Source organism: Olea europaea, chromosome 4 (assembly GCF_002742605.1).
Source record: "Olea europaea var. sylvestris chromosome 4, O_europaea_v1, whole genome shotgun sequence".
Classification (NCBI taxonomy): Eukaryota; Viridiplantae; Streptophyta; class Magnoliopsida; order Lamiales; family Oleaceae; genus Olea; species Olea europaea.
The window spans coordinates 19,623,144-19,650,983 of record NC_036240.1 but is presented as its reverse complement, the minus strand read 5'-3'; the positions used below and the strand labels follow the sequence as shown (position 1 = coordinate 19,650,983).

The window sequence follows — 27,840 nt, the reverse complement described above, 5'->3', positions numbered from 1 at the left end:
ATTAAGGGAATAAATCCCACATCGGTTAAATATCGAAATATTTACCAACTTAAATAGATATTTGGTCACTCCTCTTAATAAGATTGATCTTATTAAGATGGACCCAAATCTTAACAGTAAAGAAAGAACATAAATAGAAGTTCAAAATGGTAAATTTATTAATCTAAGACCTCAAACAAGAACGTATCAAGAAAGTAAAGCCCTACAAATTAAGGTATAAGAATAGAAAAAGATGCTCTCACAATAAGAGCAATTTATTTAGATCTAGAGCTACAATGTGGATAAATTGCGGTTCCATTTATTGGTAAATGGAGTTGGCAATTCAAATGCAACCAGAACTTGATCGAACCCAATAACCCTACTCTCCAACGAGTTCTTGTATTCCCTTTGAGCTCAAAAGTTATCACATTTTGCCGCAATGACCAGCTTACAATCTCTGCATATCCTGATTCTAATGGAATTGGCGACGATTGAACGACGTAATTGAATTCTTTCGAGCTATTTTTTCTCAGATCGAATGGTTCAGCAACCAAATAAGCCATTTTCACGCCATGAAAACTGAGTGCAAAGTTTGTGTTGTAAAAACTTGCATGAGCCTTTGCATTGTCGTTCTCTGCTTTTATCAGAATAGTAACTTGCACTGTAAGTAAACTTGCTTGGTCGAAATATATCGTGTTGAGTTGAGCAGTCGTGGCGCTGATTTGAGGCACCTTGGGACGGATCACGAGGTAGCCGATGAAAACGACAATGCCGGCAATTATTACCACCACTGCTAATATAGCGCAGATGATGGCGGCGAACCAGATTATCGGGCTGGTGGGGTGGTGCCGGGGATTATGCAATGTCTTTGGCATTGGAAAGTTGTGTAATTGTGGGTGGTGGCAACATCTAGGGAAAAGTTGTGATTTGGAGACAGAAAATTGGTGGGAAGGTATCTTCCTTTTCCTAAGGATAAAGCGATGCTAATTAATCTTCCATTGCAATCTTTTGGATTGCTTGATCAATATTGACATGGGAATGCCAAACTTGCACTCAAATGTGTAATGGATGGATTTTACCCTCTCCAACTTTCTGTTCATAGTTTAGCTTTGTGACTCATAAGTCCTAAGGACTTTTACTAGAAAGATGAGATTCTTGCCTTCATACATATACCGAGGTTTCGTAGGGATTAAAATTAAAATTTTAATTTAAGTCAAAGTCAATAATTAATTTTAATCATATATTTCGTGGAACCCACAATTTTGAACCACATAGTTCATCAAGCTTTTATCAAAATCTACTACAAATCAAAATTTAATTCCTACCAAACAGGGAATGGTAGCATGTTTGATAAATTTTTGACTTTATGCCCATGTTTGGTCTAGTTAAAAATCAGATTTTGAGAAAATTTTGATATAAAAGCTGGGATAGCTTAGAAGGAAATGGGGCATTTGAAGCCCTGAGGCCACACGGATTTCATGTGATATTCTATCAGTAGCACTGGAAAATGTTGGAACAGTTAATTTCCAAAGGCTTGCCTGAAACAAGTGTTGAGAATTACAAACTATTCAATCGAGAGCAATCAATTAGTTGAAAGAAATAAAATCGTGTATAATTTGTGGAGATTTGCATCAATGTGATTAAGTTATCTCCGGTGCTACAGTAATTTACTATAATGAAAGGTGTTTACAATAGAAAATTTCACACCTATTTTTTAATATCTTTTTCTATCTTTTATGATGATGATTTAAAAGTCTAATGAGAGTCCTTATTTATAGATAATTATGGTAGAATACAAATTTATAAGGACTTAAATTCCTAAACTGCCCTTAATGAAATTTTGGTCTGAGGGCTCCGTCCTCCCCACCTCTGAGAGGGGGCTTCCATTGTGGAGGTCAATCCGTGTACTAACTTCATCGAGCGACAATAATTAACTTCACAATTTAACAATAAACTCAATAACAAAATTATATTTGCTCACCACATGTAACACCATGAAGGTCAATCAGTGTACTAATTTCACCGATCGACAATAATTAACTTCACAATTTAACAATAAACTCAATAACAAAATTATATTTGCTCACCACGTGTATGTAGTTCGAAAACATTGTTGGGACAGTCAAATAACAAAGGCTCCATATCAAAATAAGTTCAAAGAAAGGCTACCTGCTTGAAGTCCACTTAACTAAATATTTGCTCACCACGTGCACGTAGCAAAATTAGAAGAAAACTGATCCTTCAAAATAGTTATTTGGACAGGGATTCACGACAGGATTTGCATGGATCTCATTTATTTTTTATTTTTATTTTTTTTCAAACTATCAAATAAGTAATTGACACATATGCCTTATTTTAAATTCAGTCAATTGTCCTTGTTTGCGTAACAAGATATCTATTGGGATAAAGATACCACATGGGCCCTGGATGTCAAGCTGGGCTCTATTGGTTGACAATTGTGCTAGGCTTACAGGGACATGTTTCATAGGTCCGTGTCAAGCCACACACGTATTTGGTGTCCACGTAATTTTTTTTTTCTTTTTTACTTTTTTGTTTAATACATGTGGATACCTACACAGTGAGGAACCTGTAAAAATACGTGTGAGTCATTGCCCTTTACACTGGGCATTATTCATTGGTTGAGGACAGTGTCAAATACTCTTCTCTGAATTGCCACCTCAGTCACCTATATATCCACAACAATTACTCTACTGCCTCCGACAAACAAATACTATCTTACGCGATGAATCTCTCCAAAACTGTAACCAGAAGACCAACTTCATTATTTCTTAAAAGAACAGCAGAATTGATTTCAAATCCCAAATGGGTCCGTCAATTTCATCCTTATAATGCAAGATTTCCTGAAGTTATTTGCTGCCAACAGGATTATTCTCCATCATCTGTCCATAATCTACGGCGTGTTGTTGCATCAGCTTTTATTTCTGGTGTGCGTCAGCAGGAAAAGTTGGAGAACATTGAAGAGAGCATAGAAAAGGTAATATAAGGAAAATCTGATATGGAAAATATGTTTAGTTGAACTGATTTGGGGTTTTGTTGTAGTTTATTTACAGGTGCCGTTTCTTGGATATTCTTGCAGTTTGGCGGATCATTGGTTGGATCTTCTCTTTGTTTTATCAAGGTAAATATCATTATTGACGATCTAATAAATTCTTGGTTTTCTTTTCTAGCATTTTGATTGCTGTTATAGGAGTATTATTGAAGATATGTTTGGCAAGTGTGTTTCCATATAGATAGAAATGAGTAATGTGAATACTTGTGATTTTACGAAATACGTGGATAAAAAATTATTTGATTTTTAGCGAGTTTCTATGAATATCTTTATGAATATGTTTATAAACAATTGCCAAACATACTGGTGTTAAAGTAGATCGAGTCACGGCCGAGAAGGAAGGCCTGGATGGTGAAAAGCCTGGTGCCAGCTTGATGTTGAGGGAGAAAGTGAAATCTGAATGTTGTCTGAATTTAACACAATAGTAAATGGAAAATGTCCAAGCTTTTACAGGGAAGACACACGGTGTGGGCCTATGTGAATATTTTATTGAGGTGGACCCACTAATGTGTGTATTCTGTGAAGTACCTATATGTTTTTCCTGTGTAAGTGTAGCACAATTTATAGTAAATGGGGTCGTTTGACTCATCTTACCTGTCTCGACTAGGCCTAGTGATGACAATCGTGTTCGCTGGCTCGGGCCGCCCGTGGCTAGGCTCGGAAAAAGCTCGAGCCCCATTTTTAGGTGTCGGGCAAAGCTCGAGCCGACCCGTGTCGCTCGCCGGCTCGGAGCATATATTTTAAAAAAAAATTAAAAAAAATAAAATAAAAGGTAGCGTGCTACTGCCAGAAATAGGGTAGTAGGTTGCTGCCTTGTTTGGCTACCTGCTGCCTTAAATGGCAGCTTAAATAAGCTGCCATTTTATTTTAAAAAAATGAAAAAAATAAAAAAAAATTCCAAAACCAAACAAAACCCAAGCCGACCTGGCTCGGCTCGAAAAGGCCCGAGCCAAAAGCTCGGGTTGAGTTTAATTTTTTTGCCGAGCTTTTGCTCAGCTCGGGCTCGGAAAAAAGTTTGGATATTTTACCCGAGTCGAGCCCGAGCCTAGAATTTCGGCTATCGAGCCGGCTCACTCGACTTGTTGACATCCCTAGCTACGCCAGACTTAGTTTTAAGGACTGTGGCTTTACTTTGCCCCTTGACACAATCAGAGTCACAGTTTGCCCAATTTCGACCGTACATTGTAAATATTTTCAAGTTTGAGCTGTAATTTTCTTTTTATTGTAATTGTTATATCAGTTGTAAAATAATTATGATATTAGTAAACGTTTATTATGATTCCTCGTCATTTAAACGTCTACTCCTGTCACTTAGATTTTTGTTCAGAATGCTATTATAGGGGGTATTAGTCATTCAAAAATCTTTCAAGCTCACCGGTGTCCGTCCCCTACACCAGCAATTGTAACTTTCTGCTTTTGCAAATTGTAATGTTCAGTTTTCATCAATCAATGTTCAATTTACTTTCAATGCATTCAAATTTTCTGTTGTAAGCTTTTTACAAAATTGTAATCAAATTTTCTTTCGTCCCCACGCGACCGAGAAAAGGCGGAAGGTAGTCTAGCCGAGCAAACTACTGCCGTACGGTGTCCCTTTCTGTGCCAAGAAGAAAGGCATCCCGTGAAAGTTGGTATCAGAGCTGCGGCTCATGACCCTCGATAAGAAAGCTATGGATCCAATTACATCCCACACCATTGAGGTGGGAGAGTCTCAAAAGAAGAGTACTACTAAACATCGCGTGGATGCGCTTGATGAGACAACTACTAGGTTGTGCTATGCCGTTGACGGTCTTGAGGAAAAAGTCGAGATGGAAGAATCCAAGATTCTTGGATTACACATCCAACTGGATGAAAGCCAAAGGGCTTGCACAGCAATGACTGAAACTGCTGCAATCATTCCTGATCTATAGGATGAAATGGAAGCGTTGAAAGTTCAATTACGAGTACTCCAACGTGCGGTGGGTAATGGGCAATATCTGAGTATCCTCCTAGACTCAGAATTCTTGAACTGTGCACCTACGGAGGGGCACAGATGCAAAAGAAGTCGAAAACTTTTTGTTTGACATGGAACAATACTTTCTCACAGCTTCCATCGAAGACGAAGCTAGAAAGGTAACCACAACTACCATGTATCTGGGTGGAGATGCAAAACTATGGTGGCGAACCAAATATGTTGACATTTAGGCCAACATGATTTGAATAGATTCTTGGGATCTTCTTAAGGAAGCGATCGGATCGCAATTTTTCCTGGAAAATATTGAGTATCAGGCTCAATGGGCACTTCGAGACCTGAAACATACAGGCTCTATCAGAGAGTATGTGAAAGCCTTCTTAGGGCATATGCTGAATATTCGAGATATATTGGAAAAAGATAGGCTCTTCACCTTTATGGAAGGGTTGAAACCGTGGACACGTACGGAACTTCAGAGACAGAAGGTTACTGATTTGACACGGCCATGGCAGGAGCTGAATGTTTGAGCGACTACCAAACGGAATCCAGAAAAGATCGACCTTCGGGGAGTAATCAAGCAATTGGAGGTGGTAACAGACCTTATAGACCCAGCTCGAACCTAATTGGGAGAGAGCGTTACTCTTAAAATAAGGGAAGAGCCTACCAAAGTACCCGTGGCTTTCAGGAAAATTATCATAATAGCCATCAAGGAAATTATCACGGCAGCAATAGTAACAACTGGAACAAAGAAAACGCAATGGAGGGCCGAACTGATGCCACTCCCAAATTGGTGTGCTTTTATGCGGAGGATCTCATCGAGTGTCGAAGTGTTCTCAGAAACAGATGGTGAATGCATATTGTCAGCTAGCAAGTGACGGGTCAAGTTCAAAGCAGGAGGCCCCACATGCTAGTTATCATGGTTAGACCGACTCCGAAGAGGATAAGGACGTAGTTGGGGCATTCTCACATCGGTGCAACACACTATCGCATCGGGTTGCTGAAAGGATGATGTCCCCTTGAAAGAGGCAAGGATGGAAAAAGTGAATGCTCAAATTTTTAGGGCCAAAGGCTTAATGTACATTGATGTGAAGATCCACGGGAAGCCTATCCAAGCTATGGTGGATACTGGTGCTACCCACAGCTACCTTGCATGTCTTGAAATAGAGCGACTTGAACTTGTTCTGGAAAATAGTAGTAGGAAGGTCAAAGCAATCAACTTCGCTGCTCAACCAATAGCTGGAGTGACGAAATCAGTGTTGTTCAAAGCGGGTCCCTTCGAGGGAAGGACAAATTTATCTGCAGTTCAGATGGATGATTTCAAGTTTATTCTAGGATTAAAATTTCTTCGGGATACTAAGATAGCAGTGTTGCCATATTTCGATTCATTAATGATGATGGGTAATAAGCTGTGTGTCATCCCTACACAAGTTGGGAAGATGGGCGAGAAGAGTATCTCTGACATGCAATTCAGTAAGGGTTCCAAGAGAAATGAACATTTATTTTTGTGCACTCTTCGATTGGAGGAGATCGAAGAGGCGACCGGTCCTATTCCAAAACTTGTTAAAAGGCTTATTCGAAAATTTGAAGACATCATGTCGGATAAATTACCAAAGAAATTACCACTAAGAAGGACGATTGATCATGAAATTGAACTTATTCCATATGCCAAACCTCCCGCCATAGCACCATATCCTATGTTTCAGCTTGAGCGTGAAGAGCTTAGAAAGCAACTGGGAGAAATGTTGGAGAGTGAAATCATTATGCCTGCGAGTCACCATATGGAGCTCCTGTGTAAGGTCGATGGTTATCTTAGAATGTGCTATGATTATCGAGCCTTGAATAAGATCACTGTGAAGAATAGCTATCGTATCCCACTGGCTGCGGATTGCTTAGATCAACTGAGTCGAGTGAAGTATTACACAAAAATTGATCTTAGGTCCAGATACTGGCAAGTTCGGATCAAGGAGGGAGATGAAGCAAAGATTAAGGTGTTAACCAGATATAGAGCTTTTGAATTTAAAGTGATACTTTTTGGTTTGACAAATGCTCCAGCAAAGTTTTATACTATGATGAATCAGGTACTTCACGGGTTCTTAGATGGTTTTGTTGTGGTGTACTTGGACGACATAGTAATCTACAACGAGACATTGAAGGAACATGTCAAACTCGTGAGGCAAGTTTTTAATCGACTACGAGAGAATGAACTCTAGGCCAAACCGTCTAAATGTTCATTTGCTCATACATCTATCAGTCTCTTGGGTTACATTATTGAACAAGGTAAAATTAACATGGATTCGAAGAAGGTTACAGCCATCAAAGATTGACAACCACCAAAAACCTTACATGATGTACGTTTATTTCTTGGATTATGCAATTACTATCGAAGATTTGTGAAAGGCTACTTAGAAATTGTACTGCCACTTATTGAATTGACAAAGAAGGATAAGGATTGGGATTGGTCGTCCCAATGTCAAACTGCTTTTGAAAAGTTGAAGAAGTCCATGTGGACGAACTCGGTTTTAGCCTTATCGGATATGACTAAGCCATTTGAAGTTCATACAGATACTTCAGATTTTGCACTTGGTGGAGTCCTTATGCAAGAAGGACATCTGGTAGCATATGAGAGTCGAAAGTTAAACCAAACAGAATGTCGTTACTTGGCATATGAAAATGAATTGTTGGCAGTAGTCCATTTTCTCAGAGGATGACGTCACTATTTGCTTGGGTCCCCATTTATTGTGAAGACAGATAACACTACGGTTAGTCACTTCATGTTCCAACCAAAACTATCGAGTAAGCAGGCTCGTTGGTAGAAATTTCTTTCAGAGTTCAATTTTATGCTAGAGTATTGTACCGGATGTAGTAATCATGTTGCTAATGCTCTTAATTAACGGGCCTATTTGACTGTCATTTACTTCCTGGCTGCTCTTTCAGGGAGGGCCGTCACCACGAACACAAGAGATCAAATTCGGGCACTTATGGAGAAGGACTCGGCTACTCAATATTTGGTCGACCTTATCAAATAGGGTAAAACTCAATAGTTCTGACTCGATTGGGAACTAGGGAAGATAGAGGGAGACCACCTATATGTTCCTAAAGGCAGATATTTGAGGAAATCACTAATTACAGAATGTCACGACACGATTTGGGCAGGGCATCCCGGAGAGGAACGCACTTGTGCACTACCGTAACGTGCATACTACTGACCTCCAATGCAGGATGACATTGCAACCTATGTGAAAACATATCTTATGTGTCAGTAAGAGAAGGCAGATCATCAAAAAAAGCGAGCTTGTTGGAGCCCCTTTCTGTCCTAATCCAACCATTTGAAAGTGTATCGATGGACTACATTATTAGGTTGCCAAAAGTTGAAGATTTCTGCACTATCATCGTTGTGGTGGACCATTTATCAAAACGCGAGCGCCTAAGTATGTATCCGCGAAGGAGATAGCTTAACTCTTCTTCAAACATATTGTCAAATACTGGGGACTGCCTAAGGACATCGTCAGTGATCGAGGACCTTGTTTTACTCGCATATTTTGGACTGAGTTGCTCAAACTTTTTGGTTCAACTTTGAGCATGAGTTCTAGTTTTCACCCACAATCTGATGGGCAGACGAGCGCTTCAATTCCATGCTAGAAGAATATCTTTGGTACTTTATCTCTACTTCGCAAAAAAATTGGGTGAAACTTTTGTATGCAGCTCAAATTTGCTTCAATGCCCAAAATAGCTCTTCCACCAATAAGAGTTATTTTGAGATTGTTATTGGCTAGCAACCGCTACTCCCTCATACAGTGGATATCGAACAAAGTACCAAGTTTCCTCAAGCGATGAACTTTTCTCAAGAATGGAAACGAAATATTGAAATTGCTTGGAGTTATCTTGAGAAAGCTCAAAAATGGTATAAAAAGTCTACAGATCTAAAGCGTCGTTTCCTTGAATTCAATGTTGGAAATCTAGTAATGATTAAGCTTCCTGACAGAAATGTATACAAACCAACAAGAGGAAAGGACTCAATAATGGCGCTAAAATATATTGGACCATCACCCATCTTGAAGAGGATTGAAAGAGTTGCATACAGAGTTGAACTCCCTTCATGGTGTAAATTCCACAAGGTCCTTCATGTTAGTGTGCTGAAACCATACTTTGCAGATAAGGAGGACGCATCTAGAAATGAGTCAAAGCGACCTATGTTTGAACTGAAGAAAGCTGGAAAGAAGGTTGCTGAAGCTATTTTTGACCATCGAATCACTCGAGCTTCTAGAAAAGATCATCAAGAATACTTGGTCAAATGGATTCAATGCCCAAAATAGCTCTTCCACCAATAAGAGTTACTTTGAGATTGTTATTGGCTAGCAATCGCTACTCCCTCATACAGTGGATATCGAACAAAGTACCAAGTTTCCTCAAGCGATGAACTTTTCTCAAGAATGGAAACGAAACATTGAAATTGTTTGGAGTTATCTTGAGAAAGCTCAAAAATGGTATAAAAAGTCTACAGATCTAAAGCGTCGTTTCCTTGAATTCAATGTTGGAAATCTAGTAATGGTTAAACTTCCTGACAGAAATGTATACAAACCGACAAGAGGGAAGGACTCAATATTGGCGCTAAAATATATTGGACCATCACCCATCTTGAAGAGGATTGAAAGAGTTGCATACAGAGTTGAACTCCCTTCATGGTGTAAATTCCACAAGGTCCTTCATGTTAGTGTGCTGAAACCATACTTTGCAGATAAGGAGGACGCATCTAGAAATGAGTCAAAGCAACCTATGTTTGAACTGAAGAAAGCTGGAAAGAAGGTTGCTGAAGCTATTTTTGACCATCGAATCACTCGAGCTTCTAGAAAAGATCATCAATAATACTTCGTCAAATGGATTGAATGCAGCAGCGATGAGAATAATTGAGAAAGAGAAAAGGATCTTGAAGCCTTCAAACCATTAATTGAAGCATATCATATATTAATGGCACCGAGGACGTCGCCAAAATAAATGGGAGAGAATGTCAAGGACCGCAGCTTTACATAGCCCCTTGACATAATCGCAGTCGCAGTTTCCCTAATTTCGGTCGCACATTGTAAATATTTTCAAGTTTGAGTTGTAATTTTCTTTTCATTATAATTGTTATTTAAGTTGTAAAATAATTCTGATATTAGTAAACGTTTAGTATGATTCCTCGTCATTTAAACGTCTACTCCTGTACTTAGGTTTTTGTCCAGAATGTTATTATAGGAGGTATTAGTCATTCAAAAATCTTTTAAACTCACTGATGTCCGCCCTCTGCACCAACAATTTTAATTTTCTGCTTTCGTCAATTGTAATGTTCAGTTTTCATCAATCAATGTTCAATTTACTTTCAATACAATCAAATTCTCTGTTGTAAGCTTTCTAGAAAATTGTAATCAAATTTTCTTTCGTCCCGACGCGATCAAGAAAAATTTTCATTTTTGTGTCAAGAAGAAAGACACCCTATGAAACTTGGGTTCGGCCTTTGAGTTGAGATAGTTATGTGGAAAATATGGCATCTTTGTGCCCTTCCCAGTGTCCACCACAAAACTCTAGATGGCATATGTTGTAAGCGGGTAGTGAGACCGTGGCGAATGCAAATATTTTGAGTTAGGGGAGCATAATAAAACTTGCAAAAAATCGTGAGGAATTTTAAATCTGAAAATTTACATCCTAAAAAGTCACAGGGTATGACTTTTTCGAATGTAAAATTTCCTAAGTTTTTCGACGTTATACCTCGTGAAGATTCCTAATAAAATGGTAGAAATTATACTGAGAAACTTGTTGTGTAAAAATAATAAATATTAATCAAATAATTAAAATTTTTTAAAAGAAAGAGGAGTTAAACATCTCTTTTTAAGACGTACGTTACGTTTGATGCACCTTTAAATATTTTCGATATCCATTTGGACCATTTGATATGTCTATGATGTAATTCTCAAAATGAACTTCAAGATAACATAGGCGATAAGGTACGATCATAGGAGAATTTTTAAAGTTTAGCATATTATTGAAATTCTCAAAATACTACTTTGAAATGATTGCTTTGACGAGCCGTAATATTTGCTGTGATTGGTCGTTTCGCATGCCATTAACGACGTGGAAAACTTAGCCGCGAGCACTTCAAAATGGTGTTGAAAATATGATATTTCGACTTTGTTTGACATCCCGTAATGACCCCCAAATAAATAAATAAAAGTCCAAAAGTTGGAGGGTCACGTGACCCCTCATGTTGTGTCCACCAGTGAGTAGAGGGTCTTTGGACCCAACCTAGTCTAGTTGACACCTCTATAGGTGATCGGGTAGCAATTGTCGTACATTTTCAATAACTTACACTCAATGTGACTAATATTATCTCGATGATACTTTTAATCTCAGACCAATAATATTGCATATTTACACCTAGTAACTGTAAACAAACTTACGCAAACATAAAAGCTATGTATTATACACCATAAAAGCACCTGACAAGTTATAGCACTAGAATTCTCCTGAAATAACAACAAAAATTAATCTCTCCATCTATTCTTGCGGTAATGATTACCTTGATTTTGTCGCCCCCTTCCTCATGTATCTATCGAGTAGATATAGACAATATTGATGTGGAACAGGACGCATTTGCGTAATTTATGGAGTGAATGAACCATCAACAAATTTCCAATTGAAAATAGCAATGGTGGTTGAACTTCGAAAGTCCTTGTTTTTTGATTCAAATGTAGTTGTGCTGTGGACAATCGAAATAAGCTCGCCACCGACTTTTTCTCTACTGGATTGGGGATCCATTCGGATGTGTCCCTTATGCCCTCTTTGATGGCCATTATTTGGCAAAAACAAAGTTTTGAATCGTGAATTTTTGGAGAATATGAGGTTAAAAAATAGAAAAGTTTTGGGTTTACGTACATAATATTTTATTGTAGGAATGTATGATTGAAAATGAGTAAAAAAAAGGTTGTTTGATAATAGTTGTCAAACAGTAGCGTTATACTTGGTTATAAGTGATTACCATTAGAAAGTCATTGCAGTCGAGTTTGTCGCATGGAGTTCTTTTAGTTGATGAGAAATGATGAGGCATGTGTTAAAAGTTGGCAATGTAAACATGCCACACACAATTATGTTAGGAATAATAATAAAAAATAGAAAAACATTTAGCCCCTATAAGAGCTTTATTTTCAAGATGGGGCCATCTACATGGTTGTTAAGTGTTGTCTTGTGTTGTAAAATGACAAAAACTTCAAGTCCTATATTATGGTAATAATATTTAAAATAAACAAGTTTGTTTAGGAGCAATTATATTTTGATGGACTTGTGCATCCGGAACTGGTACAAGAACAACCTTAAAATCTTCGGAGGCAATCTTGCATCATCCGAGAATACTGCACAATTACTTGAATTGAATGAATCGATAGTTTTCCTTTCTGACAGCTCCATACCTTTCTGTTAGACGTCTAAATGAACACAGTATTGATGTACCTATTATATATTTTCTGTTGATGCCATTAGACAGAAGGGTTTTTGTTTATGTGAACTACCTGTCTCAGACATTTCACAAAATGATCGACTTAGTTTTCTGTCATATACAGGATTGCACTCATGTTGCATCATCATTCCACGATTATTTTGTGGATCGAGGGAAGGTTATTTTATCACTTGTTCAGACTGTTGGTATGTCATTTATTATTCATCTTGATACGTGAAAATATGCTCGTCTCTCTAGCACTTAAATGGTAACCTTTGAAACTGTTATTCCTTTTGGCTATAAGTTACATCAGTTGAAGGCGTAGTAAACATTTGGATTTGTTGCACCTTACAAGTTTTTAACGAATTAGACATTAAATAGAAGTTAAATAAGTCTTATTGGAAGTGTGAAAAAATGTTGGAATATGATAATTCAAGATTGGAAGAAGGATTTGTTAGGAAAATGTTGTAATTGGCAATCTGTGACCAAAAGGACTAATTTGTCGAGTTTGTAAAGTCAAGGACCAATTTGTCAATGTCTAAAAGTTTAGGGACTTGTGTTCCAATTTCGTAATAATTAATGTATAGGTCTAAGGTAAAGTTGGATGCTCTGAAGATGAAAACAGCGCAAGATTGGTACTAGAGTTTCGCCCTGACCTCGCTCGAGCCTAAACAATAGAACCTGCGTCGTTGGAGTTTCGCCACCACTTCGCTCGAGTGAGAGTGCGCGCTAGAGTTTCGCCGGCACTTCGCTCGAGCGACAGTGTCATCCGGCGTTTGGTAATTTTTCTTCCTCGCGAATTTTAAACGCTCCATACTACCAAAAACGACCTACTATATAAACAAAAACTTCGTTTTTCATTAACAACCTTTGGCAAAACACATAGCACAATATTTTCCTCTCTACCAAAGGATCAATTGCAAAACTCTTCACCATATGATTCATTGAAGAAAAAAAACATCAAACACATTTTCAAACAAAATACCTATCAAAACTCCTCACTACTTCCAGAAGATCAGTTGATTGAAGATCCGGGAAGGAGGTTGATTGAAGAACTGGAGTTCTTGTTGATTAATGGGAAATAGAAAAAATACAAGGCTGGGATTTTGGCACAGATCTGCAGAATCCAGGAGAGCTTTGGTTGATACAGTAAGGAGGTCAGAGTGTTGTTAGATACAGTCATGTCTGACGTACTGTAAGTTGGAGTCTTCTATAGTGAATCCCTACTGGCTTGTGCCCAGAGTTTTTAACCAGTTGGGTTTTCTCCGTCAACAATTTTTGTATTATTTATTGTTTTCTGTCAATTTCAATTCAACCGGCAATTCAACATAGGTAGTGAAATCATGTGAATGAATCTGGACAACGTTTAATTTATGTGACTTGTTGCATAACTTAATTAAATTGTTAAATTCCGCATAGACACCTATTCACCCCCCCTCTAGGTGTTGATTGGGTCGAACTATAGCCTTTTCAGGATCAAACACTGGTTTCTACTTGATGGGAAGTTTTATTGACATATTCCTCTTTGTGCTGCTACGACAGCAATATAAATTTAAACATTAACTAATTTCCATAGATTTTTACGCTCTTTTCGCCTAGCGTTATCCATCTTAACCTTATGGACTATCCATGCATCCAACATAGGACATGGTGCTACAGTCTTTCGTCAGGGCTTTTGGATCTCACCTAGCGACACAATGTAGGATAAACCACCAAGCAATACATGCACTCTTGTAGCTGGTATTCACTCAAAGACAATTTGAAACCAAAATAATAATAATAATAATAATAATAATAATAATAATAATAATAATAATAAAGCCAAAATAGTTATAGATGCACTAGAGAAGAGAGAATTAGGAGAGAAAAGAACAGAACAAAAGGAAAATGACATAAAACTAAAGAAGAGAGAGAAAGTAAAATACTTTCATTTGTTTAATATGAACGGAAAAGGTTCGAAGCCTCTAAATCTCCAAAAGATGCATTAATGGCATTGTATTAATTGTCAGCACATAACATGAATATATAGGAAGATGGTACCTTGGAGGTATTGTACTTTAACGGTTTGACCTTGAACTTCTATACAAAGTTTGAAATATTAAATAAGATGAAATTTACTGCTTTTGCTAAATAAATTTAGAACAACAAACTTGGCTCTGATATCATTTGTTGGGGAATTAACAAGAATTATGTATTCGTTGAACGATGCAGCGATGGAGAATTTGAAGTAGTGATCACAACATAAAATAACTAATAGCAAACGAGATATAAAATATGACGTAGTGATTATAAAACAAAAAGAACACAAGAAAATTGGCAGAGGAATGAAAAATTTATTAATAATGGAGAAAGAATACAAAGATTATTGTATTTACAATATTATCTAACTAGTGTAAATTTGTCTAACTTGGAAAGTAGAGCCAATTATATATAGGGGACATATCAAAACTCTAACAATATAATTAAAGATGAAAATAATATAAAAAAAGTGTAAAATAAAGGAACAATATTTTCCTAAAAGCCCAACCAAATTTGGGTCAAACTTTAACATGAAAGACATCGATTTGAAGTAGGCATGGGTGTTCTGCAGTAAGTGAACTTGCTGTCCAACTGATTTCAATCTTCAATTCAATGGGTAAAACAAGAACAAGGATGGCACATGAATTCATTTTTCCTTCTCTCATCAACGCAAGAAGAATGATTAAAATGTGAGAATATTCTGTAGACAATTATCATATCAATTAATTAATTTTTTCTATTGCCGGAGAACCGAATAAAATGAAATGCCAAATTATATTATCTGTTTTATGCTTGTTCCATTAAGCATCATATGCCTTGTTGTAAAGTTATACTTAAAGAGATAGCAATCTTAGATATTTGGTAAGATACTACGCCCACGGCCTACAAATCCTAGTAAGATTTCTTGAGTGAGAAAAGATTAAGTAAAAAATGACTATAAATTATTAGTGACATGATTCTAGGTTAGGGATTTCCTTAAAGAAAAAAGTGTATCAATCTTGGTTCTTGACTGAATTCATTTATATTGGAAGCACTTTTTAATGTGTTGCTGAGGAAACCAAAAGTGTATCAAAAGTAAAGAATATGGGAGCTTGTTTCTCACACTAGAAACTTTTATTATTATTATTATTATTTATATTCATATATTCCTAGGCCAGGTTTTCATGACTCAGCCTAAGAGTATTGGGGATTTGGCAATTAACAATGTCTTGTCTATTTATTGAAAAAAATATAAAAAAAGGAATAGAGACATTCTAGCCTTACCGTGAGAGATGGAAAAAAATAAAAAAATAAAATTGTAAAATATTATACTACCTAGAAATTATATTTCACTTGTCATGATCAATCATTCTAAAAGAAGTTCCACCAACTCCTTATCTAAACAAAAAACTAAATAATGCACCTGACTACAAGTACACGTCGATATGTCCAGTTGAGACATTCTGATTTTTTTATTGAGGAATTCAGAAGATTTCCATGGAAGATGATATTAATTTGTTTTTCAATAATTCTATAAAGAAGCCATTTGAGGGAATCAACGTTGGACTTATTGAATTCTTAGCAATTCATGCGAGGATTGGTCATTGGGTATCTCTAGAAAGCCCGTTTCTACTGCTTAACAAAGTCATGTTCTTGAGTAGGTCATGAAGTTGTTTTTTTCACCTTTCAGTTACTGACAATGCACAAAGTAGTGGATGGGATCAGTTGATGATGCCCAAAAAATCAATTGAACCAGAGATTATGAGCCATGGAAATTTATGCATGAAAAATCGGTTGATTAAATTAGAGAAGAAAAAAATAGACAAAATATTGAGTATAAAATCGTTGATGATGCCCAAATATTTATCAGTAGAGGCCAATGGTGTGTGAAATTTCTGTGGTAAACACGATGAAACAAACTGAAATATTATTTTCTTTTTCCGACGAAAAGAAGGCCAAGAATAAAGCATCCCATAATTTATTAATCAAGATTGTCACCACAGGCACAATTTAGGGCAAGTGGACTCTACTATAAGAAGTTAGAGAAGTACTGCAAAGTGAAATGTATTAGAGAAAAAAATAATATTGAATATCAAAGATATGACAATTATTATCCTTTAGATGGTAGAGGAATAAACATTTTCCTTAGAAAGACCCACTAGAAAACATATATTGCTAAGACAGCAGAATTCATTCCTTCTCAAGCTACTGACAAAAGGTAAAACAGAAAAATATAAAAGCAAATTGTCCCTTGTAATGTCTAATCATGTCTTAATATATCTATTAGACTTTCAATGAGCGGCTCTCAGAAACCCCTTTGAAATGGAACGAGTCAAGTAATGTTATGCTTACCAAACATGGAAATATTCGCATGTTCACTTCTTTTATATTACATTAACCTTATGAAAAACACCACTATTTGAACCCGTCTTCACTAAGCTCTCATGCAAAATTTTCAAACAGGTGTCAGCACGTCGAGGAGACTTGAACTTCACAATATTTGATATTATGGATCCATTCGATATCGACTCTTTCAGAATATATAGATTTTCTGGAAAGTTATTTTATTTTTTGAAAACTTTGGTTAGAAAGTAGGATAATATTATGGGTGAAAAATTATTTTACTTAATGTATAATTGAAAATGAGTTTATGGAAAAATGAATTTACGAATCTATACCAAACAGATGTATTAAACCACGTCATCTACTTATTTAAACTTCATCTTCAACCTGTGGGACCTTTACAGTGGTTTTAAATAGCATGTACTATGAGGGTTTGCTCCTCACAATTTCATTTCTTGAAGCACATTTTGTGTTATACATGCATACACTTAATTAGAAATGTCTCCATTCATATGCATGGCTTCACATAATAGAAATAATTATATGCTGGCACTTTATTTTGCTTCCTTGCTTTTGCAGCAGCAATTTGTCTTGATTTCTGCATCCAGGATGCCTAATATTCACCCACCAGCTAGCGTTCCATGTTTGAACGGCCCGAACCATTTTCTCTTAATTCCTGCATCCGACAGGCCTAATATTCACTCACCTGCCCCTGTCCCAAGTTCGGACAGCCCAAAACCTCCAGGGAATCGTCGCCTTACTATCAACCGGTATAAGAAGATAGAGTCGGAAGCTTTCAGGCCAACAACTCCAGGACACAGCCCAGGTATGGGCAATAACAACCCCCCTGGTGTCCATAAACTTTAGGCATATCATATACTAGAGTTAATATCTTGTGAGATTGCTGATTGGTGAGTTTTTTTTACTAGTGCTCTTGAGAGAGAAATAAGATATTTTCAGGATAAATCTTTTCTAAATCCTGTAAACATAAGAATGAAGAATTAAGCTAGTTGTACCCTAGTTTGACACCCTTTGAGGTGTCAAAATCAAGGTCATTGATTTGAATAAGTATTGTTAAAATGAATAGTAAAACTTTGTGCCATGTCAAATAGTGTAAACAAAGCTATCAACCATGATGTATATGTATCAAAATTGAAGAATGAATTAGAGTTGTACATTTATTTATTTATTTTATTTTATTTTATTTTTGGGTTCTAACGGTTTAAGATTGTATTGCATGCATGAAGAGAGTGGTTTTTGGTTCATTTGTAAATTTTTGTGATAAGAATATCCCAATGGCAGTGGAAATTTCCAGATTTTCCTATGATCTTGGATGTACATTTTGCTATCCCTCGACAATTTCCTAACTCTGTACTGAAATTGTTTGTTTTTTTCCTTTATTTAGCCCAGTTTGGCCCCCATTTTTGCCAAATTTTAATGGTTGGAATAGTGTTTTTTTGAAAAATGTATGGTTGAAAAAGAATGAAAAGTTTTTTATTTGCGTATAATATTATTTTATGTAAAATTGTGTGGTTGAAAATAAGAGAGAGAATAAGAATGGGGGCTTATTTTCAATTCTCCAGGGAGGCAAGTGGGTTTTGAACGTGTAATTCTAAATAGTTATGAATATTATTGGCACTGAAAATGCTTTGTCTGTTGTTATTTTAGACTCTCTTTGGTATAGTCATAACTTAAAAATCAAAATTTTAGTTGATTTTAATAAAAATTGATAAAAGTTGTGAATCTCGTAAAATGCGTGGTTAAAATTAATTATTGACTTTAATTTAGATTTTAATCAATGTTTTAGTACACCAAACAGGGATTTTGGAATTGGAATTACGAATAAATAGTATTGTTAGCAATTTAAATCGTTAAACAATTTATTGTTTTGGTAACTCCTTTTAGAATTCGAGAAGAATATATGCAAATGCATTTAAGCTTATTTGCCAAGGGACAAATAATAAAAGAATTATTCTACTTGTACAGGGTCTATACCCTAGTTTACATAATTATTCAAGTAGTATTTCATCATTCGCTGATTGGGTACGTTCACCACTATTTACCCATAATGTTAGTCCTTATGGGGTTCTTAAGGTAATTATTAATGGCTGTTTTTAAAATGAACAAATTTAACTATTCATATTTACTTTTGAGTTTAAATAGAGAGATTTTGCTACTAGTACATCAGGACTTTACATAATGCCCAAGTGACATTTTATCATTGTACATTTTTATTGTACTCATAGTTTTAAATGACAGTTTATATTCAAATTACTGAGTGAAAGTTTTTTACTTAAAAAAAATAAATATAGTTTAGATTTTAACTGAACAGAAACGAGGAAAAAATAGAAAAAGGAGAAGGCAATTAAATAGAAAAGTGCAATTTCAATGGTAATTTCAACAAAACAGTCCTGTGAGATTGCGATGCAAAATGATTGTTTTTTTTTTAATCGAAAATAAAATGAAATTTTGACGGGATCAAAGCTTTGTTCATATACGAAAATTACCTTTTGAGAAATAAACTTGATTTTGGACTAAATAATATTGTTGCATTTTTACTATTTTAAGTGTACGATATCGATCAAGTAATATAATAGACCTAAATCCGTATTATCGTTCTCACGAGGACAAAACTTTAACACTTAATCTAATTTTTTCTAACTACTATTCAACAAAGCAAATAAAGATTTTTATGTTTTGATTTTTAATCTAAATGCGTAGGAATATATGGATGCACACATTTATTGAATCAAAAATAAAAATAATGAATAGTTGTTAGGGTACAACAATTTCACCTATTTAACCAATTTAATTCCATATTTCTATGCGAATCAATTTTAGTTGAACGAAATCTTGGTTCTAAAAATTCATTTATGACCATTATGAACGGTATAGGTATTTCTACATATTGTACCAATTTACCGAATTTTACTATGTGTTCTAGACCCTAAAGTCAACCCTCTATTCGTAAAAAATTCACAAAATCATCAAATTATTGATCAAGTGATTCAATGCATTAAATTCATAGCAAAATCAACACATGAAAGAATTAAAAAAACTAAGAATCTTGAATAAAAGATATAAAGTGTCAAGTATGTTACATTGTTCGCCCTAACAAGAATTTTAACTACTCATAATGAAAGAGGAAATACAACAGATCATTATTGAATACATCATCAGATTTTTAATATAGATGTAGAAAAAGAAGACACTATTATACCAAAATCTTCTTCCTCTTCCAATCAATGCTTCATGGTGAATTTTTTGATGTTCTCCTCCCTTGAGTTGTTTCTTTGATACTCTAATCATATATTCTTGCTCTCAATGCCCGTAATCTTCTTCAAAAGTGTTAGAAACTTCTAATTATAGTTATCCCCTCGTTTGGGTTGAAAGTAGGGTTTTTATGGATTTCAAAACAAGCCAAAAATAAACATTTGGTTAACCTAGGCGGCACCTCAACACCATGCAGTGGCATCGCGATGACAAAGTGGGGCCATTGCGGCGCCACCTTTTAGAGTGAAATATCAACTCTTCATTTATTTTAATATTTTTTTTATCATAGCTTTCTCTCTTGAATCTGATTGAAGCAATTCAAGATGTGTTGCAAAGCCAACTCAAAGAGTTAGAACTTTACTTTAACTAGCCTTTTTCCAATTCGAATGTTTACTGGATCAAAAATAGATTTTAATCTCCGGCTGAAAATCTTAAACATCCCCGTGTGATTGAAAATTCATTTGTGAAATTCTATTGGTCATATTTCACTCATTTTGATTTCTAACTGCATCCAATTGACATCTAGCATTCTTAAATCATCATTGTGAGGTTCGACACAATTTTTGAGTATTTATAGTTTAGTCCCCAACTCTGGATCTTGTCCATTTTTTTTCAATTTTCACTTCTTTCTTTCAGTTCCACTTCCATTTATCGGGCTTCACCTAATAACACATTATAAAATAAATTAGGTTATAATTTCATTAAAAGAACTAAGAAATGTTCATAATTTAGAGCCCGAATAAGTCTATAAAATACACTTATCAAATACCTATAAATTTAAACATTTGTTTGTTTTTAAATAAAATCATAACCTAACTTAAAAAACATACAAACATGCAAAAGGTTTTGATCCATTTGGAGTCATTGTATTAAATCTATAAATAGCTTCAATGCTGCATTACCAACTTCAATAACTTCTTTTCTAATGGAAAAGTAACGTGTCTATGAAGAATTACGTAAAACACTATAACTTCACGAGTTGTTTCAATTTTCAACCGTCGATGGTTAAAACTTTTTTTTAATTTCATCACTCATAATATTCACACACCTTCAAACTTATTCTTTTTTTACTCTTTTCCCTGCGTGTGCTTTAAGGCAGAATTTTTACACTAACTCCTCAACCTCTCTAGTTTAGATATATCTCACTACTGCAAGTCAATATTTTAACAAGTAAGGATTTTCCAAATTGATCCTCATTAAACACTCATTCTAAAAAAATTGACACTAACTTAAGATTTTCAGCTAATTTTCATCATATTAGTCTTAAACAATTCACACAAGAATTTACTCATGGAATCCCCATTCATATCCATATCTCCCTATAATAGTAAAATCATCACCAAACCATTCTAAATTTAGTTGAACTTTTGGATTTAACATCTATGTTCTACTATTCAATCTATTAAGTATATGAATTGACCCATTACTCTATAACGTAAACTTAATTCACGTGTGCAAATAGTATCAAGTTTTACATAGATAAGAATCAATTAATCTAAACATGTAATATATCCATAGTTCATAAATTAACACGTAATTCTAAATATTTTTTTTTGGCAAAGCTACCTAATCCATACAAACACCCAATAAGCAAGAAAATCTTTTTGAAATTTTTAAAAAAATTGCAATCTTTTCAATATTTTTCATATATAATAAAGAAGTAGAAACACATAATTTCACAAGAATAATAAAACTCTAAACTCAATGTTTCTCCATTCCCAAACTTAAAGTGAACATTATCCTTCTTAAAATATAATCTAGCACATAAAGGGTTGGGAAAGAAGGAAGAATGTACTCATTAGATTTTTTGTCTGATATTTGAGGTGGTTTGTTAAATAAGTTCATTCCATTCTTTGCTAAGCTGCCTTCTGCTAGATATCCATGTTCCTTTGAAAGATAGAAGACGACAAATACGAGAGTTAAAAGCAATTTAAAGGCAATAATGTAGCATGTATGGTAACCAATTTTTTTGGAACTTTGGAAAATGTACCACATGTATTTTTTTACTCAATTATACTATTTTCTTTTAATAGGCTTAATATAGATATGATGACCCTCTTATCGAAATAGAAACATGCCTAAAACTAATGTACCTTAATAAACTATATGCAATACAAGTGCAGAAAGCATAATAAATAAAATAGTAGGAAATTGAGTTATCTCCCAATAAGCGTTTAATTTAAAGTCTCTAACTAAACTTTTACACAAGTGCTCCATAGCACTTTGGATATGGCTAGAGTTGGACAAATCTTCCGAATCGAATCGAACCGAACCCGACGGTTCTTCTTAAGTTAAATACTCGAACGTGTATTTGAATTAAGAACTGACGGGTACGGTTTGGGTCTCGGTTCTAGACCAAGAACCGAATAAGAATCGAATCTTTCTAATTTAATTTTTTTATATTGAATAAATCAAATTATTTTAATTTTTTCTAAACAAATTAACAAATTAGGTGATTGATTGATACTTCATCTCCTAAGCCCTAGCCTAGCTTGCTTGACCTAACCCAACCAATTTCTAAATCCCATTTTTTGGCCCAATTATTTGTTTCATTTCTAATTTTATAATTTTTAGCCCAAGTGTCCTTTTTAGTTTTTATTCTTCCATTTCTCAGCCCAACATCCAAGTGATCCAACCTACTAATGACTAACCCTAAATAAATTACACACATTATCACCTGCGCATAACACATCTGACATTCCAAAATCCAAATAGATGTATAGAACCGCCGACTCCGAGGCCGAAGCTATGACCTCCGGGCTCCGATGGTGACCTTCGACCATTGATCATTTGAACAAGATAGTGTGTAAGCTTTCCTATGTGCGATTGGTAAATTAATCTTGTTGGACAACTTGTTATATACATTTTATTAAATTGGATTACGTTAATTTGTAAAATTACGATTGAATGTCTCATTAGTTGTATTTATGTAGTGTTGCTATAAATGTTAAAAAAATTAATTATAGTACGGAACCGAATCGATCCAAACCGAATTGAATGTAATCGAACCCAAACGGTTCCATAATTATATTTGGACCCAATGGCTCTATTTACTAAATATCCAAAATTTTTGGTTTGGTTCGGTTCTCTTTAAAACCGAACCGAACCGACCCACGTCCAGGCCTAGATATGGCTTTGGATAACTTGCTTAGTTCGCTCAATTTGACTTTGTTCCATATATCACACGTCCTCCAAAATCGTACTTTGCACTTTTGAATATAGTACGATTTTCCTAAATTACTTGCTTTGAACTCAATTAAGAATACTTCACTTTTCTCATCGTCTTTAATAACAAATTCAATAAAGTTGGGTCTTGCTAATCCCATCTTTTTTGAATGCCACTAATTCATCTGGTTCCTGTACGATTAATTCCTTGATTTATACACGTTTCTCTTCTTTACTTGACTCGTTGGTTTGAATAATGAGGATATCATCCAGTAGCATGTTACTTGGCTTGTCCAAAATTATTTGATCTTCAATCCTTTTACCTTTTTCTATGATGATGTTTCCCGTAACTATTTCATTGTAATCAAATTGTTCTTCATATGGATAATGGAAGATATCTTTCCTCACTTCCACTGGAGTTACCAATAACAAGAAGTTTTTAGTATAATGAAATGCACCACAATATTCACAAGTCGGTCTAATCTCCCCGTAAATAATAGATTTGATATTCAATCCATTCGGGAAGTCATCCTTATCAAATTTAATAAGTTGATTGTATTCCCACTTTTTAAAATTCTTTTCTAAAGAGGAATTCTTCAAAGAGCATGCCACACATTCATTTAAATCGAGATCAATCATTGTGACTTTTTTTGACCTCTTGCTTCTTTTTATTCCCTATCAATGGAACAAAGGAAAACAAATAGACTAATCGGAAAAAGAAAAAATATAAACGAAATCAATCAAAAGCAAGAAATAATTAAAACCAACATTAAATAAAAATAGTCCACGGCAATGACATAAAAAACTTGTTGCGTTTTTACCATTGCAAGCGTACGATATTGAACAAGTAATATGATGGATATATAAGTCTAGATTATCGTTCTCACAAGGATTAAACTTTAGTACTTAAACTAATTTCTTTCTAACTACTATTTGACAAAGCAAACAAAGATTCGTATGCTTTGATTTTTAATCTAAATGCGTAAGAATATATGGATGCACGCAAAGATTGATTCAAAAATTAAATAATGAACAACTATTAGGGCATAACAATTTCACATATTGATTACCTTTAAATCTTAAATCAAGATTTACAATCTAATGTAGTGTTCGGTCAAATTCTCTTATTGTATTCAATTTATCCCTCTAGAGTTCTCATCTAGCTTATTTAACTAATTCAATTACATATCTCTGTGCGAATTAATTTTAGTTAAACGAAATCTTGGTTTTAAGAATTCATTCATGACTGCAATAATCAGAATATGTATCTCTATACATTATACCAATCTATCGGATTTTACTATATGGTTTAAATCCTAAACTTACCTCTCGATTCGTAAAAAATTCACAAAATCATCACATTAGTGATCAAGTAATTCAATGCATTAAAGTCATAGCAAAATCAACAAATAAAAAAATAAAAAAAGCAAGAATCTTAAATAAAAGATATTGTAATACTTTAATTAAATAAAAAGAAAAGTCAAACAAAAAAAAAAAAAAAAAAGAAAATTAAAAAAAAAAAAATGGCAGGCAGTGGAACTCAAACCAATTCATTATAATCTATCCAAAACCAATTTAAAAACAAACACACACACACACACACACTACACACACAAAAGAAAACGAGCCAGAGAGAAAGAAGAAGAGAGAAAAGAGAAAGAAAAAAAAAAGAAAAATTCGCCAACGTGTTAGGAATTAAGTGGGTTATACTATTAGGCTTGAATTCCTCAATTTTGAAAGGTAAGTAAAAAGTTACTTATTGAAAGGTTGTATTTGATTTTACAGTTATTAGATTGTTAGATTAAATTCAATTTTATTGAAGAGGTTAGTATAATAAACTATAAAATTGAGTAAAATGAAAGAAAAATTAGTTTTAGTAATTAAAGAGACTTTAGAAATCGCCTAAACGTAAAATAATAAGTTTTGGTATCGCCTATTTAATTATTGAAATTAGTTAAAATAGTTAATTGTTGATTTAAAAATTATATTATATTTCAGGCGGCGATACGGATATCGGGACAGTTCACCAACCGAGTTGATTTTGCCGTATATAGTTCTGTGAGTGGAAAAATATAAATATTTTTAAGTATTTATAAATTAAGTATATTATCAAAATATGTGCAATTATGTGTTCAATTATATGATTATTATGAAAATCTCTTTTATTATGATACATGTGGAATTTCAAGGATTATTTATTGTACGTTTGTGACTTGGTATATGAGACATGTGATATTGAGATTTATTTGGTATGTGAGACGTGATATTGAGATCGACCAGAAAAGTACCCGTGATTATGTACTTTTTCTAGTTCACAAAGGGGTATTGACCGTATTCTATCCTACACGAAGGGTCTTGACTGGATATTGGTCTCTACCGTGTGCATATAGTTCATAGAGGGGCCTTGACCGTGTTCTAGAATTGATTACCAGATGTCTTAGAGACTGGCTTTCGTTCACGGAGGGGGCCAAAGGCCCATGGCGAAAGTGCTTAGCCTGAGGGACGAATTACATATTTTAGTCAGATAGTATATTTTTGGTGGATCACATGTGATGTGATGAGATGATGGTATATATATCAGTTGATGACTATATCGTGATTATGAGATGACATTTACAGTGTTATAAGAATGACTTACTTTTTGCTATAATTGTATGAGTCTATCATGTGAATATTAAACGATATGAACTGAATGTTTGGTAAAAATCTTTAAAGGAGAAAATATAATTATTTTCGAACTCTTCCACTCACTGAGCTATAAACTCATATATTTTTTTTAATTTTCTTATAGGTAGCAATTGATTCTTTTAGTTGGAAGAGCCTAATGATTTCGGAATGAGAGCCACACGATATGTTGAGTGCTATAAACTCATATTGATGAGGCATAAATTAAATAATTTGGGCCCATCCATTATATTTTACACAGTATTTGATTTTGGCGTATATTTTGTAGTAAGTCATAGTCAACCTTAGTGATGGATCTGACATCTAGTCAGCATCTATCATCGACGCACATCACATTCCTAGTCTATTAGGGTGATTTGGGATGGGGCGTGTCAGATATAAAAGGACCTAAGTAGGTTACGTTGTTTGCCCTGACAAGAATTTTAGCTACTCATAATGAAAAAGAAAAAAATAATAGAAAGTTATTGAATACATCATTGGATTTTTAGTATAGATGAAGAAAAGAAGTCACTATTGCACCGAAATCTTCTTCCTCTTCCAATCAATGCTTCACGATGAAATTCTTGATGTTCTCCTCCTTTGAATTGTTTCTTTGATTCTCTAATTGTATATTTTTGCCTCTCAATATGTGTAATCCATTCAAAAGTGTCAAAACTTGTATCTATACTTGTCCCCTCATTTGTGTCAAAAGTAGATTTTTTATGAATTTCAAAATGGATAAAAAAAATACCCTAGATTAACCTAGGCGGTGCCTCAGCACCATATAGTGGTGTTGAGGTGTCACGTGAAAAATCATCTCTGCACTTCTTTTAGTATTGTTATCATAACTTTCTCTCCTAATATCCGATTGAAGCGATTCAATATGTCTTGGAAAGCTAACTCAAAGGGTTACAACTAAACATAAACTAGCCATTTTTCAATTCGAATGTTTACTGGGTCAAAAATGGGTTTTAATCTCCAGCTGAAAATCTGGAACATTTGTGTGCAATTGAAAATTGATTTGATAAATTTTTTTGGTCATATTTCACTCCTTTTGATTTCTAATTGCATTTAGTTGACCCCTAGCATTCTCAAATCTTGATAGTGAGATTCAATACAACTTTTGAGTATTTACACTTTAGTCCCCAAACTCTGGATCTTGTCTTTTTTGCCAAATTCTGCTTCTTTATTTCAATTCCATTTCCATTTCCATTCTTCAAGTTTTACCTAATAACATATTATATGATAAACTAGACTGTAATTTCATTAAAAAAAACAACGAAATGCCTATATTTTAGAGTTCGAATAAGTATATAAAATACACTTATCAAATATGAGATTAAAGATTTTGCTCATAGGTCCAATTCAATTATAGAGCCCAAAAATGCCTAGCATTTCAAGAAACATTTTCTAGAAAGGTCTATGTAAGTATCTAAATAAAAGATATAGTGATAAGTGTGGTAATATGTCAAGTAGAGTATGTGATTTTAGAATCTCTGTCTAGAATATTCTAGAAAATATCTAGTCCAAATATGTGGTCTAGAAATTTGTAGGAAAATTTGTGGTCTAGAAGTTTCATATAAACTCTCTACAAAGGATAGAGTCATTTCATTTTGTAACAAGCCAAATGTTGTTCTTCCCGAAAAGCTTTAGCCATCCAAGTTAGTAAACCCTCTTCCCTCCAACATTAATGATGATTTTTTTTATTTAACAGGATAGCATGTAACTGGCATATAAAACTTCAAATATAGATGCAAATATATAGCCTCAAATGACTATAATAAATTTAGCATTTCATTGACAACAAAGAATACCGCAAAAATACCAAATAGATTTTACTCCATGTAATTTTATCTTGGGTCTATAACATGGGGATTCATCTTTGTTTCAGTAAGTTCCAGAGGGCACTCAGTTACATGCAGCATAACAAATTCCACA

The 27,840-nt window shown here is 34.5% G+C and overlaps 1 protein-coding gene across 1 annotated transcript; it reads right to left on the bottom strand.

Annotated features, from left to right (window-relative positions):
- Positions 1-157: 157 nt before the first annotated feature.
- On the bottom strand, positions 158-875 carry LOC111394109 (NDR1/HIN1-like protein 12). Its single transcript, XM_023019892.1, has one exon. The coding sequence runs from the start codon at positions 852-854 to the stop codon at positions 255-257; it is 600 nt and encodes a 199-aa protein (XP_022875660.1). The 5' UTR covers positions 855-875; the 3' UTR covers positions 158-254.
- Between the last annotated feature and the right edge of the window lie 26,965 nt (positions 876-27,840).

What these genes read in the sequence shown, in the direction of transcription:
- LOC111394109 (XM_023019892.1), bottom strand. Translation starts at nt 854, where the DNA reads ATGCCAAAGACATTGCATAATCCCCGGCACCACCCCACCAGCCCGATA.